The 17,500-nt window shown below is 34.9% G+C and overlaps 1 protein-coding gene across 1 annotated transcript in view; it reads right to left on the minus strand.

The window, feature by feature from the left end:
* LOC144975463 (uncharacterized) overlaps window positions 1-17,500 on the minus strand; it is a gene marked incomplete in the record, with an annotated part of 124,872 nt that overhangs the window by 20,308 nt on the left and 87,064 nt on the right. Inside the window, 5 exon segments of the mRNA XM_078919567.1 lie at window positions 205-970; window positions 2,675-2,854; window positions 3,603-3,806; window positions 12,444-12,584; window positions 16,947-17,060. Of these exon segments, the coding sequence (XP_078775693.1) occupies window positions 205-970; window positions 2,675-2,854; window positions 3,603-3,806; window positions 12,444-12,584; window positions 16,947-17,060 (1,405 nt within the window).

Below are 17,500 nucleotides of genomic sequence, written 5' to 3' on the forward strand. Positions count from 1 at the left end.
TTGACGTCACTCCGCTCTTTTTTATTGTTTTTATCCAGCGATTATTAAAGTAGTTCTCACCAAATTGCATTAATCCGACTATAAACGTTTAAGGTTACATATATAGTTGTTATATACGGCTGGCGGATGTTATGAGTTAAAAAAAAAACAACTAAATGCATGGCATAAATACATCATGCTTGTGACATTCTGAAAACAACTCACCTTCTCAGACACTTAGGATTTCCCTCATCGTCTTTGCCCACCACCGTCATCAGTGGCGGCTTCTCCCAGTAAAGCGTGGCGCTCATTTGGGTGTAACCCGTGACTAACACCTTAGGAGGCTCGATTGGGGCTCGAGTACGGGCGTAGAAAGACTTGGACATCACGTGGGCCGTGCGTCTAAATTTCTCAATCCCGGCATCCCATCTGTCGGGTTCAAGGGTCGTCTTTACACTGACCACGGCCTCGATAATGATTTTGTACTGAGCTCCAGGTGAAAGATCCTCAATGGTGAGGGTGTCTTCTGTCGGTAACAAATTAACATGGCTGGCGATTTGCAAATCTTCATGATCTGATCGACGACTCTTTTTCACGTCCGACCAGCGCACGATTTGGCCAGTGAGTTTGTTTGAACCGTGGACGAGAGGCGGAGTCCAGTTGATAGTGAGGGAAGTTGTAGTTGCTTTGATGACGCGGACGTTGGTTGGAGATTCTGTACCGGAAGTTTTGATGAGGATGCTTGAACTCGGTAACCATGGTGATTCCTCCTGAGATGCCATGATATCCTGCGGGAATCCCCGAAGGCGTTTTTGACGATGTTTGTCGGGAAGCCGGTCGAAGTATTCATCTGTGACGGCGATGATTTTGAGTAAGTAGTCTGTTTTTTCACATAGGCCTTCAACCTCGGCGATCGTTGCATCTGCCAGCGTATCGACTGCCACGTGATGATGATTTGTGGGATCCAGAGACAGACATTCCACTCGGATGGCTGTCGAGAGAGTGATAGATATATTGAAACGTTTAAAGAAAAGGCATAGGATACGAAGGTGTTATGTTAGTCAATCATATGCATGATATCAGCAGAGATGAGTTAAAAATCAAAATTTTAAAAATGAGCTTTTATAAAGAGCAACATCCACCAAACATGCTCAAATCGCTTTTAAAAAAGTCATAAACAAAATTGAACATAATAGTTTCAAACAAGAACAAAATACCAAGTGCAGAATGTTTTGGGCTCAAAACCCTTCTTCAGCCAACATTTAAAAAAAAAACAAAAAACAAAAAACAAAAACAAAACAAAACAAAAAAAAAAAAAAAAACAATGAAAATATAAATACATTAGAAAACCAGATCGATTACAGATGAATATTCGGCACGTCCTTGCTGTATAGAAATCAAGGGAAAGTAAACAAACAAACAAACAAACTAACAACAAAAAAACAAAAATAAAAAAACAAACAACCCCCCCCAACAAATAGAGCTTTTATATAACGCAAAATCCACTAAACGTGCTCAAAGGGCTTTACAAAGGGTTACTGGACAACAGCAACACTTAACATGTAGGACGTGACAAGACGCCTTTTAGGCGATATTACAATTTTTTTTGTCGGACAGAGACAACGCTGTTAACGGCCAGGTAGTAATTTTACAGATGAGTACGGCGAAAGAATGTGAGTAAAGAGCCTTTTCCAAGGACTCGACTATGCTCCGAGCGAGGCTCGAACCCAGGACCTTCCTATCCGAAAGCGAGTGCCATACCACATAGCCGCACACAAAAAAAAAGAAACAAAAAAAAAAAAAAGGACCTCCCAATTCGAAGGCGAGTGATATACCACAAGACCACATAATATCCGCACATTAAAGATGAGCATGCATTTTAACAAGTTCTGGCCATTTTAGCTTCACAATCCCTTTAAAATCCCAATGCGTCTCGACATGCAGCCTGCGTCGAGATAATATATCAGTAAAATGTGTATTTAACTCTAACGAGATATTACCAATAGTACACATTATTCTACCCCTCTCCCTATATAGTATAGCTTCAATAATAATTTGTGACGTCAGAATATCAAACGTCAAATTTCACTAAAATTATAATTTTTTTTTGAAAAAAGAAGTGGACAATTACATATTTTCGAAAATGTCTTTAACTCAGAGCTGACGAAATCGGAATTGATTGAGGGGTAGAATAAAAGATTTCTTACACTCCTGAATTCGAACTTCGTTCCCAACGCGCACTCGCAAACTGATGCAATGGTTGGGAACACGTTCGGAATTCTAAAAAGCAAGAGTATAAGAATCGTACATTGTTAGAGACGCGATCTTTGAAAACAATCATCATCATCAAGCGCCAGGCCTGTTGCAGACATCGGCGATCATGTCCCTCCAACCATATCTGTCCTCAGATCTTCTCAATAGCTCGATTCCTGTTCCTCCTCCACCAATCCATCTGTTCAGATTGCCAATGTAATCTATCCTCTGTCTCGCTCTTCTTTTCTTCCCAGCAACTTTACCCATAAGTACAATCTTTTCAATTCTGTTTTTTCTATAGATATGTCCGAGAAATTTTAACTGTCTTTTTCTGATGGTGTTTACCAAAGTTGCTCGTACTCCTATTTCTTTTAATACCTCCTCGTTTCTTATTTTATCTTTCTATGAGATTCTAAGAATGCGTATTGAAAACGATACTCACCAATAATTTCCGATCCGTGTTCTTTGGGTGGGTCCCAGCCCACTTTGAGGCTGTGACAGGTCATCGCGACCACGCCCACATTGGATGGGGGTTCTGGTGGACTCGCCGTCTTCAGGAGGAGCTGCTCCGACTTGGACGACAGGATGAAGGCATTCAGGCCGTCTGGGGTCTCCTTCACCGCTGGGGTTGAAAGAGATAATCGATTTGATTTTTTGAAAATTTTGGGATTTTAATAAATTATTGGTTTGTAATGAAACATAAACAAAACAAATAAAACAGATATGTAAATTTGCTTTCTCTATTTGCGTTTTCGTAATTGGATTCAGTAGTCTGATGTCACGCGCCCGGCAACGGCGGCCATCTTGGTTCTAAACAAAGAAAATCTTTACTTTTTATTCTTCATGCTGGCGAGACCTTTTCATTCCCTTTTCATATGCCTTGTGATCAGAATGTGTAAAAGTCAAAACATGATCAAATTGATGGGTTTTTTTTTCCTCTGGATACGCTTTTAAGCTAGCCGGAGAAATATTTCATACGGCGTCCGCCATTGTTCCGATAGTTTAGAGCCAGTGTTACTAAGTTACCATACGTCATTAGGAAGGAAGTGACGGTACGACTATTGAATCCTATTGTTGTCATCAACATAATCATCATCGTCATAATCATCAACATCATCATCATCATCATCATCATCATCATCATCATCATCATCATCATCATCATCATCATCACCACCATCACCACAACCACCACCACCAACATCATCATCATCATCATCATCATCATCATCATCATCATCATCATCACCACCACCACCACCACCACCACCACCATCATCATCATCATCACCACCACCACCACCACCACCACCACCATCACCACCATCATCATCATCATCAGCTACAGTAATCAAAAGACTACAACATACACGTATTCTCATCCAAGTCCGTATACTTCTCCATCTTCCTGGCCTCTACAACCACAGTGTAAGACGTGGACGGCCTCAGGCCAGTGATCAACAAGTGGTCATCCGTGGTACTCTCTGACTGGATGTCCTCTTGGGGCCTGTCTCCGGGCCACCACGTCACCTGGTAGCTGTCGGGCCGCAGGTAGTGGGCCTTGGAGTCATCAACTGGGAGTGACAATAAATAGTGATAGTAAAGATGTTGGTGATAATAATAATAATAATAATAATAATAATAATAATAATAATAATAATAATAATAATAATAATAATATAATAATAATAATAATAATAATAATAATAATAATAATAATAATAATAATAATAATAATAAAATAATAAACATAATAATAACAATAATAATAACAATAATAATAATAATAATAATAATAATGATGATGATGATAGTAATAATAATAATAATAATAATAATAATAATAACAATAATAATAATAATAATAATAATAATAACAATAATGATAATAATAATAATAATAATAATAATAATATAATAATAATAATAATAATGATGATGATGATGATGATGATGATGATGATGATGATGATGATGATGATGATGAGAGATGGATAGATAGATAGATAGATAGATAGATAGATAGATAGATAGATAGATAGATAGATAGATAGATAGATAGTTAGATAGATAGATAGATAGATAGATAGACAGACAGACAGATAGATAGATAGATAGATAGGTAGATAGATAGATAGATAGATAGATAGATAGATAGATAGATAGATAGATAGATAGATAGAGATACATATATGGGTGAATAGATAGATCGATGGAGAGAGAGAGAGAGAGAGAGAGAGAGGGGGGGAGGGGGGAGAACAAGAGAGAGAGATAGGGGGAGGGGGGGAGAACAAGAGAGAGAGAGAGAGAGAGAGAGAGAGAGAGAGAGAGAGAGAGATACCTAGATAAATAGAGAGATAAAGAGAAAGCGAGAAATAGGTAGGTAGAGATAAAGAGAGAAGAGAGAGAGAGAGAGAGAGAGAGAGAGAGAGAGAGAGAGAGAGAGAGAGAGAGAGAGAACCCTTGCATAACATGTATTTAAAATTTGTTTATAACAAAACATTGACAACTATAACATGTCACCATTTGCCTTCTTGCACATAGAGACAAAGGAAACCCCTTATATTTAATGTGTTTTATGACATGCTTCTATTTGCTTAACGTTGATATGTCAGTTTTGAGCAACTCATTAATGTCTTCTATTGACAACGTTAACAATCAACTGAATGGATTAGATTATTAATCACAACTCTGCCCACCCGTACCCGCCTCTTATTAGAGTTAATTGCCTGCATAGCATTTCTGTGATATTTTCAACCTTATGTCTATTATGCTGTCAAAACTGCCGTAATTCAAAATATTGGAGTTCAAATCATTCTTATGTCAAAGAAAATCGATACGAGACTAAATTGATATAAACATATTTAAGATATCGCATACCGACTGAATTTATACGCTTCTAAAACAAGCACTATTGCAAATTGGAGGGACAGACCTACACTCATTTGTTGGTCTGATAAGCGTTCGGTTATCAGACCTGCAAATATGTGAACCAAAGCACGGACGGCTAATTCGCTTATTTGAATTTTCAATTAGAAATGCCACATATAAAATGGTGAAGGATTATATAAAAGTCGTTGGTTATACTCGGTATTAACATCGGTTACAGTCAGTTCATGCATTTAGTAAGAGGGCAGAGGACCATATTATAATCTAGACCTCCTGCTCTATCAACTGTTGTTTGAACCAGTTAATTGTCGTACTCTGGAAAGACACGTATTTAAACATTTGGCCAGAAAACTCGTCCAACATATTGATCGATTTTCATCAACCTCATCTTGGTAAATACTCTCAAACTTGGGGCTTTAACCAAGACCTCGTGAAATCCCAAGATTGAGAGTTTTTGCCAAGATTTGGCCCATCTAAATCGATCGATATTTGAAGGACGGGTTTTTCTGGCCAAATTTTTAAATACGTGATTTCCAGAGAGTGGCAGTTAACTTGTGAACTGGAATTTTAAAACAATTCTCTTTAAATTTTGTTGGAGGCCTGGGTGCATTTCGCCTTCATGCAAACACGTCTATTTTATTCTGTCCGTGGAAGCTTGTCATTAATAATAACTAATGAGTATTTTGGTATCTTAATTTCTATTAGAATTTTGTCATGAATGATGATGTTAGATTTAGATGCTTAGTTTTAACTGCTATGTTCACAACCTGGCATTCATCTGGTTTTAATTCAATATTTCATTTCTTTTCCTTTTATCGAAGTCTTTCTTCAACATTATAATATTTTACATCATTCCCAGTGTTTCTTTGTCTATAAAAAAGAGTTTTAAAAAACGTAAGCTTTTATATAGAGAAATATCCACTAAACGTGTTCAAAGCGCTTTACAAAGGGGTCTTTGACCAACAGCAATACGTAACATGTAGAACGAGACATGACGCCAGTTAGGCGATATTACAATTAAAAAAAAAGACAAAGACAACTCTGTTAACGGCCAGGTACTCATCTTACAACTGAGTACGGTGCCAGAATGTGAATAAAGAGTCTTTTCCAAGAACTCAATTATGCGACGAGCGAGGCTCGAACCCAGAACATTCCGATCCGAAAGCGAGTGTCATACCACAAGACCACAGAGCCTTGATTTTGTTCCTGATTATTGACGCTATAGAGCTAAATTTGGGGCAGCTAAATAAAGGCAAAAAACCCGATCCTTGCGGCAAACCTGTATTTTGAAAATGTATATTTTGTATGACTCGGTTCCATTTCCTATTCCTATTTTGGTCCCATTCATCAAAAGAAATCGATTGATCACATTCATTGCCTGATCCAAAATTCCATACATTTCAAGTTTTATAAAAAAGTTCTTTTTTTTTTTTGTTTGTTTACTTTGTCAAAAGCTTCAGAAATATCTTTAATTATTTATTCCAACAGTTCTTTGGCATTGAAACAATTGTTAAGACATTGGTGGTTACGGTCAACTTCGATTGACGTCTCCTTTTTGCTTATAAAACACTGGTAAATAGAGCAAAGAAATCGTGACGTCACACCTTCTACTCTTCCGGTTCCAAAGTCCTTGGACGTGTGTATATAACCAGTCCTTTGGAGGACTAACAGAGAGCAGGTTACATATTGAATCATAAAGTGGCATAACTATTTTAGTAGTAGGATGTATAGGGCGATTCTCGGGATTACAGGATGTAAAAGAGCGGGGATGGATGATCTTTATTGACGACCAACATACAATTGGATCAGGAAAAAAAGACGCCATTACTCTGAAGCCAGAATATCAATTACACAAGGTAAGTATCCAGTCCTCCGGATGAATGGTTTTACACTTCCAATGAGATTGGAACCAGTTTATTGACACCACATGTTTTTTCCCTATTGTGGAATACTATTTGATCTACTAGAGATATGGGATTGGCACCATTTCACATACACGCATCAGTCTTCATAATTTTAAAAAATAATCTCATTAATTAGTAAATTTGCCACCTGATTCATTTTACTATTTCAATTCAAATTATATTATCTTATTCCTATGTGAGATAAGCATGGCTTCAAAATGAAAGGAGGAGGAGAGAGGAGTGAGAGAAGGAGGAGAGGTAGGATGAAGAGAAGAAGGAATGAGGAGATGGAGAAAGAAGAAGAAGAGGAGGAGGAGTAATAGGAGGAGGAGGAGGAGGAGGAGGAGGAGGAGGAGGAGGAGGAGGAGGAGGAGGAGGAGGAGGAGGAAGAGGAGGAGGAAGAGGAGTAAATGGAACATAGAAAATACTGAAAAGTCCGTGCAAAATACACAATTAACTACCTCATCAGTTTCACCAACTAGTACTTCCTATTAGAAAACTCTTTATATCACCACAGAAAATTAAAGTTGATCCAAAAGTTTATTTTATTTATTAATATTACATGCTTTTTATTGTCCGTATCAGAAGTGATGGAATTCTGAACCTTGAAATTAACTAACCCTATCTTCACCGACTGACACAGCAGGCTTTGTTGATACCAATGCACAACTTTCACAATCGAACACAATAATTATGCTCAAACCAACACACTCACTCAAGACTGAAGGGTGGGCCAGACGATCAAGTAGGCTATAGATACTAATTCAACAATAATAAACAAAACCTGGCAAATCTCTCAATCTTTGACAAAATGTCTTGAATAAAGACCGCCTTTCACTGTGGTGAAATCTTCATAAAATTAGACTCGTCATTTCAACGACTCCACATTCTTTATGTCCTTTTTATAGCAGTGTATAAAACAGGACATTGAGACTAAATTTGAATATTGATTGATTGAACTGCGCGTGAAGAATTTAATTTCCACCCCTAATAAAATTGAATAGAATATGTTTTTAAAAAGTAAAGGTATAGATATAAACATAGTGATATCATATCCTACTGACACAGTCTAAACCAGATAGCCGAGCGTCTTTCAATCAACTGAACTGTAATAATCCGAGGAACTATTATGACCGGTTGTAAAGGAATCGGCTTTGAGTGTCTATTCGTGGTCCATTGCGTTTCGCGACAGGAATCACAGACGGTTGACAAAAGACATGCCACTACTATTAGTCGCTGCGTACAAATAGCTATGCGCGTTAAGCAAACGATGGGTAATATCCACGAAAGAAGTGTGTGTGTCCTCGACAAACATGTGTTATGAATTAATGAGGCTTAGAATTCAGAACTTACAAGATAATCAGTTTAATAGGGGTGGTTCCTTGTCTAATTTATTGTTCATTAATAACCAGAGTAAATCATAATTCTTAGAAAACGACGACCACCCGCTAAGCCTTATTTGTTTAACAAGGACGCATAAATTACACTCAAAATGTTGCTGAATTGTTTGATCTTTTTTTTATCCGTTCTGATTACGGACCAAAAATACTATCTATGGCATGAGTTTCTGTCATAAATCAGATTACGATATCGTTCATTATTATTATTATTATTATTATTATTATTATTATTATTATTATTATTATTATTATTATTATTATTATTATTATTATTATTATTATTATTATTATTATTACTATTATTATTATTATTATTATTATTATTATTATTATTATTATTATTATTATTATTATTATTATTATTATTATTATTATTATTATTATTATTATTATTATTATTACCGGTATTATTATTATTAATATCATTATTATTATTATTATTATTATTATTATTATTATTATTATTATTATTATTATTATTATTATTATATTTATTATTATTATCATCATCATTATTATCATCATCATCATCATCATCATCATCATCATCATCATCATCATTATATCATCATCACAGGCATTATCATCATGACCACCACCATCATCACCATTGTTTTAAAACTCAAAATTATTAGATTCAAACAGAAAATTCCACTTGACCTTATTCATGCAAATGCATATCGTAAAAGTAACACGCAACATGTAGCATGATATAATATACTTGGGACGATGTGTTACCTCAACACGACCGCATGGTCAAACAGAAGAAAGACGTAAGCAACATCGAATAGCCATTAGCACGTATGTGAATAATAATAATATACCATAAGAGTGTACCTGATATACAGAAAGAAAATAAAACAAAACATCACTTAACCCAGACCTGCCTGCGACTACGAAGAATTCGTAGAACTGTGAAATTTTGGCTCCAAGATCAGAACTTCACGAGCATTTATTTATACGTCATAAAATATTATTATAAATAACAGTTGATGTCAGACTGCAACATTTTAAGGATTTGGAAGTGTTTTTACCTCTATGGCGGTAAATTGTTGATTTACAAAGTTAATTATAGCGACTTCTATTTCTATTTCCTTAAAACTACGAATTTTTCAACGTTCAACTATGCAGGTCTGAAATTAACCCTTTAACGTCTAAGATGAATTTCATTTAAATCATACATTTAATGCTATGCTTTTAATCGTTTTATTTTAATAGAAGGAATGACGTTGACGCCACTCGGCTCTTTCGTATTGTTTATAGACCGCCAATTGGGCGATTAGTTCTCAATATACTTCCTCTTCTTTCATCCCAGCATAATAGCGTTTTGAGACGTTGTATCATACAATATATCATTGTTCATAATATAGCCTATCCAATCACAAAGTCACCCCGGAATTTATTTCCCTACAGCCAGCAGGTACTCAAACCCAATACTGCCGTACTTTGGAAAAACCCGTATTTTTAAATTTGGCCAGAAAACTTGTCCTTCAAATATCGATCGATTTAAATGACCCTCATCTTGGCAAAAAATCTCAAACCTGGGACTTCGCGAAGTCCCAGGTTTGAGAGTTTTTGCCAAGATGAGGGTCATTTAAATCGATCGATATTTGAAGGACGAGTTTTCTGGCCAAATTTTAAAATATGGGTTTTTCCAGAGTACAGCAGAATATTGGTAGGAAAGTAAACAAAATCTCGATAGGTCATGATTGCCACTAGGTCTACATACTTAACCAGTTAACTGCCATACTCGGGAAAAAAAACTCGTATTTTAAAATTTGGCCAGAAAACTCGTCCCTCAATCATTGATCGATTTAACTTACCCTCATCCAGGCAAAGACTTTCAAACATGGGACTTCGCCAAGTGTTCTTTAAGTCCCAAGTTTGAAAGTGTTTGCCAAGACGAGGGTAATTTAAATGGATCAAGGACTAGTTTTCTGGCCAAATTTTTAAATACGTGTTTTTCCAGAGTGCGGCAGTTAACGGGTTAAGTAGGTACCTAGTACTAGAACTACCTGCACACATGATAGACAATTCACACAATTTCACCCGAACCGATAACCAAGACACCCCCACCCCCTACCAGCAGGCATATCTAGTGGAGATTGACAAGTCTCTGTAATTCTTCTATCGTGTCCACCACCAATCCTTGACTTTGAGATAACGTCGGATTTAGATCATGTCATATTATATGTCCATATCATGTCACCAAACGCCTCACCACGCCAGTATCATGGCTGGGTAATATAGATTCTAAAAATCGGTTGAATTGACAAATGAGTACAAATGATAAAATTTGGCGTCATTTCTTTTATTAGAGAGGTTTCGCAGATCATATGTATTACGCATCACGCATCACGTTTCACCAATCTATCACATGATCATTTTCATTGTTCATAAAAATTGTGCAGCTATGCGAATTTTGATTGGATGTCACAATGTAAACATTTTCATGACCTATTTAAAAATCACACTATTTTTTTAAAAAATGTATAATGAGAATGATCATGTGATAGATAGAGCGCAATATCCACTAAACATGCTCAACGCGCTTTACAAGGGGTCCCTGACCAACAGCAATACGTAATATGAAGAGCGAGACATGATGTTTGTTAGGCGATATTACATTTTTTTTTCCATACAGAGACAACGCTGTTCACGGCCAGGTACTCATTTTTAACCTGAGTACGGTGACAAAAGTCCATTATATCGAGATTGGTTGGATACTAATCATTGAATTTATAATATAGAGAATGGACCTTGAGTTTTGTTTACGTTTTGTTTTATTGTGGATGGTGAGTGTAGGATTAAATCCCGTTTACTGGGTTATACACACACACAAATTTTAATGTAAGATTTTCACGAGTTTTTCACGACCATATAATACTATAAGGAATTAAATTGACGTCACTCTGCTCTTTGTCATTGTTTTTAGCCAGCCCTTTTATGGGTAGTTCACTCTAAATTTTATCAATCAGGTTATAAACGTTAAAGGATACACATCATTTTGTGTGTTGGTATGTACGTTATATCCGGCTGGCGGATGTTGTGAGTATTTTTCCTAAACGCGTATCAGTAATATCAAATATTTTTTTTTCAAATTTCGTGATGTACAAAACAAAATCGAAAAAGAAAAAAAATCAAGGAATCGTAACTAATGTGACGATTTTTCTATAGTTGGTAAGGTGGGGGTTAAAGGGTTAATCAGGAAGATTAAAACACAATGGGCCGCCTTGGATCCGAATGTACTTATCATCTCACTATAAGGCTATACATATTATTGCCGTGTTGTTGTCATAAAGTGTAAAATTTGTGTCATGTGTGATAAGGAGACAAAGGATACTGTCGTCAAATTGAAAACTTAAAAAAAAAAAAAGTAACATTTGGTCTATTATGCTTTCTTAATTTAGTTCGTTTAAAAAATACTATTTATAATTACGAAAGAATAAGTGTATAAGATTTATTTACATTGTGGGAAAGAGAGAGAGAAGGGGGGGGGGGGTGTATGGATGTATGTATGGCAGGGGGGAGAGAGAGAGAGAGAGAGAGAGAGAGAGAGAGAGAGAGAGAGAGAGAGAGAGTAGAACTAAATATTGTGTACGATAAAACATGACAATAACCAACCACATAAAAACACAGGCATATAAAGACACTCTAATGTATTCATGAAATTCATATATGGTCGGATGGATCAAGTAAAAAATAATTTAAAAAATATACAAACAGAACGTTAGATGGGTGGATAGATAGGTAGATGGATAGATCGAGACATAGGCAAATAGGTAGATAAATAGAAAGATAAAATTATTAGAAGGAAAGACAGATAAATAAATAGATAAATAGACAGATAGATAGATAGATAGATAGATAGATAGATAGATAGATAGATAGATAGATAGATAGAAAGATAGATAAATAGATAGATAGATAGATAGATAGATAGATAGATAGATAGATAGATCGATTGATAGTAGATAAATAGATAAATAAGAGTAGATATATGTCAAAATCTACTCACGTTTATTCCAGACAATGAGGGCAGAGTGACCAGTGGCCTTTTCACACCACACCTCAGAGGGAGCACACACAAGACCTGTGTAGTGGACAACCAGCTTGGGGCCTGGTTTGCAGCCGGCATATCGCTCCCCGGTAAACACATCTGGAAGAAAAAGAGTCGCCCAATCATTGAAATGTCTTTTTAACTATCTAACTGCTGTACTCTGGGGAAATATATATTAAAAATTTTGGTTGGAAAACGTCCTTCAAATGTCGATCGATTTGAATGACCCCTATCTTGGTAAAATTCTCAAACCTGGGACTTCGCGAGGTCTTCTTTAAGTAAAAAGTCACACAAGGAGGCGCTGGAAACTACCAATGTACTTTTTTTTTTTGAAAGCTGACATTAATATAATTTCATTTTTAAAACATTAACAAAAGATTTTGTTTATCTTTTTAAACATTTTGTGAGATCAGCAGAATACTACAAGTCTAAATGCACATATTTGCAGGTCTGATAACCCAACATAATTATGGGCTTGATTTAATATTGTTGTAATGGGCCCTCTTTACGTTGATTTGAGAGTATTTTCATTATAACAATCAGCCCATAACAATTTGGGTTATCGGACCCGCAAATAAGCACACGTCGGTACAAGTCTATTTGTCTTCAGTTTTTTAAAAGAGTAGATATAAATTTATTATTTTTTACATTGATGGTTGCTGTGCTTAGTCGCTCTATTTTTTTATGTTTTTATATTTAAATAATGACTGCTTCCCTATATTGTTATCCATCAATGCTTTTGTACATATCTTCAAATACAACAGCAACTAAAAAAATAACCAAACCAGAGCCAACCCCCCCCCCCCAAAAAAAAAAAAAACAAAAAAAAAAAAAAAAACAAAAAAAAAAAACAAACTCCAAAACCCAACAACAGTAACAATGACAAAAAAATATTTAAAATATAAAAAAATACCCAACAAAACAAAAAAAAAACAAACAAAAAAAAAACCAAATAAACAAAACAAAACAAAAATATATAAGACAACAAAAAGCAAATAAACAAACAAACAAACAAACAAACAAAACGATAAGATGACTTTTCTAAAATGCAAAATGCAGGTTATCGTTTCTCGAACTGTTTTAAATGGTATCTCTAGTATTGGTTAAAGTAAAAACATAAAAACATCTATGCAGAATGCAGATGATTCTATCCTAGGTCGAGGAAGTGCTGTTTGAAATCAGTTTTTCCCTCTTATATTTACTCTCAATTGCATCTAACCCTTAGGTTTGCTATAGTTTTATCAGCGCAACACTCGTCGTATTTGTACATGGATATAATGTATCAATCGAGGATTTTTTCCGAACCCTTTGTCCTTCTAGTATTGATTGGGTAGTTGGATCTGTAAGATCTGGCGGGAAGTACTTGCAATAAACTAGCGTCTTATTCAAAAGGTAGCCAGCCGTTCGCTTTAACGGAATATAGTAGGATTTTAACTCCGGCAATTGTTGGTAATAAAAATAACTATTGAATCTAAACATGAAACTGGGTCATGCTCGCATTAATTTGTTTATTAATCTATTTTACTATAAAAGCATAGTAAACTTTAAGAAAAATTATCAATTGAAAACGTAAGTCTTTTCAGGTCGCTTAATCATATAGGAAACTGACCTAAAAAGAACAGAAAAGAATACACCCCCCCCCCCCCCCGCCCCCACTGATCTAAATAAAGCGATTGCCATTCCCTTTCACTTTCTTTCCCTTAACGATAATTTTACAAAGAAAACTAAGTGTGAATCATCCTATTTTCATTAGAGGAGCGGATTTCCTACAAAACTTGTTAAGTTCACGTTTCTTCTTTTTGATAATGCCCTTCAATGAGCCAGACTTACTGGGACATCAACATTATTTCAATTATCATTTAATTTGTCAAGGGATTTTTAGTGAATTAATCCCATATTGATATTTAATCATAATGAAGAAAAAAATAGGCATTACCATAAAGGGTGCTTTCCACCAGATCTGTTTTAGACCAAGCTGCCTATTCACTATTGAGCAAAATGTGTAGTTGCAAAACGGGATCAAAATAAATCCTTTTCGACTGCACCGCCCTGCCCCTGCCCTATCCCTTCCCTCGACGGTGGAAGGTGGACTACTCTATAGAAAGAATGAAGATGACGTCACTCAGCTCTTAGTTATGCTTTTTAGACAGCCATTTGGATGATTAGTTCTCACAAAATTATATCAATCAGACTATAATTGTTAAAAGTTATGCATAGGTTTTGTCTGTTGGTGCGTTTAATGAGGCTGGTAGATATTGTGAGTATTTTACTAAAACGCATAGCATCAATTATTGTTTATACAACAATCATGTCAAAACAATATCTGGACCAAACCATAATATAACACATTGGAAACTAAAACGGCGATAAATTACATTTCAAATGGAAAGAATTATTATAGAGAAATATTCACTAAAGGTGCTCAATGTATATTACAATATGTCCCAAGTCAACAGTAAGAAACATGACGTAGGTTATTTATTTATTTATTTTCTTTACTTATTTATTTATTTATTTATTTATTTATCTATCTATGCGAACATAACCCTGTTTCATGTGTAGATTCATAAAAAGAGATATAAAACAACAAAAATTGACTAAAATTAAAAGACAAACAAAAAAAAAAAAAACAACAAAAAAAACAAACAAACACACAAATAAACAAACAAAATAAAAACAAACAAACAAACAAACAAACAACACATATACACAAATCATACAAGTACAGATTAATCAGTTATCCCGTTACCTTACAAACGCACAATTCTGATTTTTTTTTTTTTTTTTTTTTGTAAAAGCCCCTGCTCCTGATTTTTGAAGGCAAATCGTTGAAACTCTATACTAAGATTAAATATACATATATATATATATATATATATATATATATATATATATATATATATATATTATATATATATATATATATATTATATTATATTATATATTATATATATTTAAAAAAAATACGTACTATTTTTTAATCATGCAGGTTATTATGAGAGGGAGAGACAAACTCGCCAGGAGTTGATTATAATATGGTTAATCAGTTCACTGTTTTACTCTGGAAAAGCACGTATTTATAAATTTGGCCAGAAAAATAGTCCTTCAAATATAGATCTATTAAAATGACCCTCATCTTGGCAAACACTCTCAAATCTGGGACTTCGCCAAGTTTGAGAGTTTTTGCCAAGATGAGAGTCGATCAATTTTGAAGGACGAGTTTTCTGGACAAATTTTTAAATATTTGTTTTTCGCAGAGTACGGTAGTTAACTGGTTAAGTGTAGATGTAATATAATAGGCCAATCTAGGTTATATTGATCCATGTAAAGAATACGATTATTTATTATTGGTTAAATTGGATAGGTGAGTAATGGAGATGATGATGATGATTATTATTATGATTGTGGTGATTATGATGGTAGTGGGGGTATGATGATGATGAAGATGATCATAATATTAATGATGATGATGATGATGATGATGATGATGATGATGATGATGATGATGATGATGATGCTGATGATGATGATGATGATGATGATGATGATGAAGAGAATGCTGTTGATGATGCTGATGATGTTGGCAACGACAACGATCATGATTAAAATGATGAAGATGAATAAGACTACGACGATGATGAAGTTGATGATGACGATGATAATATGAAGAGTTGGTTAATGATACTTTGTCATCTGCTATACTATATCATATCAAAGCCACTCATAGAATTACAACAAGCAAAGGGATGAGAATGATCTGCCTATTTAAAGGTTACACGAATGCGAATATAGTCTGAAAGGCATGCGATATCTATGAAAAAGTAATAAGCAAAAATGAATATAACAGATTTATTTTTTAAATCAACAAAACAAGTACGGAACGTTTCGAGCTCAAAATCCTTCTTCAGCCAATTACAACCCCCCCCCCCCCCCCCACACACACAAACAATAAATAGATAAATATATTAGATACTTAAAGACCAGATAGACGCATAGAAATATTTAGCATGTACCAATATAACAATAATTATAATAATAATATAATAATAATAATAATAATAATAATAATAATAATAATAATAATAATAATAATAATAATAATAATAATAATAATAATAATATTGACTTTGCTAAACGTATTACCAAGTCTCACACAAAACACCATTAAGCTAGCGCATAATGCCTTTAAAACTTTTTTATCCCTGGGAGATGACGCTTTTTCCAAGTAATAACTGTATAAAACCAATTTAACAATGATAGTGATTTTCCATATAAATATCATACCCCAGTCGTAGTTTCCGTTTCTAAACATTTAAAAGTCTATCTCAAAAAAAAAAATTATTAAAAATAACGGAAAGCCATTAAAAGAGCTGCAGCGATAAAATGGGAAGGATTATAAGCTGAGCGGGGTTTTCCATGCAAATAGTTCTAATCAGCCAATGAAATTGCGTTTATTTTTACCCCTCATGACTGTCGGCCAATCATTGAACCCCAATTCCCCAGTAAAATCAATAAACCTTGGGGAGGGAAAAGGGCTTCCGGTCTGGTGAAGGTCGTAGCGTTTGGGTGATAGGGCTTGGGTAAATGAAGAGAATAAAAATAACAGTGGAACAAATACTAGTTAAAGAAAGCCTTACCTGTCTGAAAAAAAAGAAATTAAAACCTGAGCATTTATATAGCGCAATATCAACTTAACGTGCTCAAAGCGCTTTACAGGGAGTCCCGAGCCAACAGTCCTCATTAAACATATAAGACGACACATGACACCTTTATATTGAAATTTTATCCGACAGAGACAACGCTGTTCACGGCCAGGTACTCAATTTACATCTGAGTAAGGGGAGAGAATGTGGGTAACGATCCTTTTTCAAGGACTCAACTATGCGCCGCTCAGAGCTGGACTCTTACCCTTGACCTTCCAGTCATACCACTAGACCGTATAGCCGCAAAACCATAAGCATCATCATCTTATATTAGAAAATGGAAATTTTTACTTTCAAAGTAAATCATTTTTG

The sequence above is a fragment of the Berghia stephanieae genome, chromosome 6 (assembly GCF_034508935.2).
Source record: "Berghia stephanieae isolate SIO BIC M18660-M18661 chromosome 6, UCSD_Bste_1.3, whole genome shotgun sequence".
Classification (NCBI taxonomy): Eukaryota; Metazoa; Mollusca; class Gastropoda; order Nudibranchia; family Aeolidiidae; genus Berghia; species Berghia stephanieae.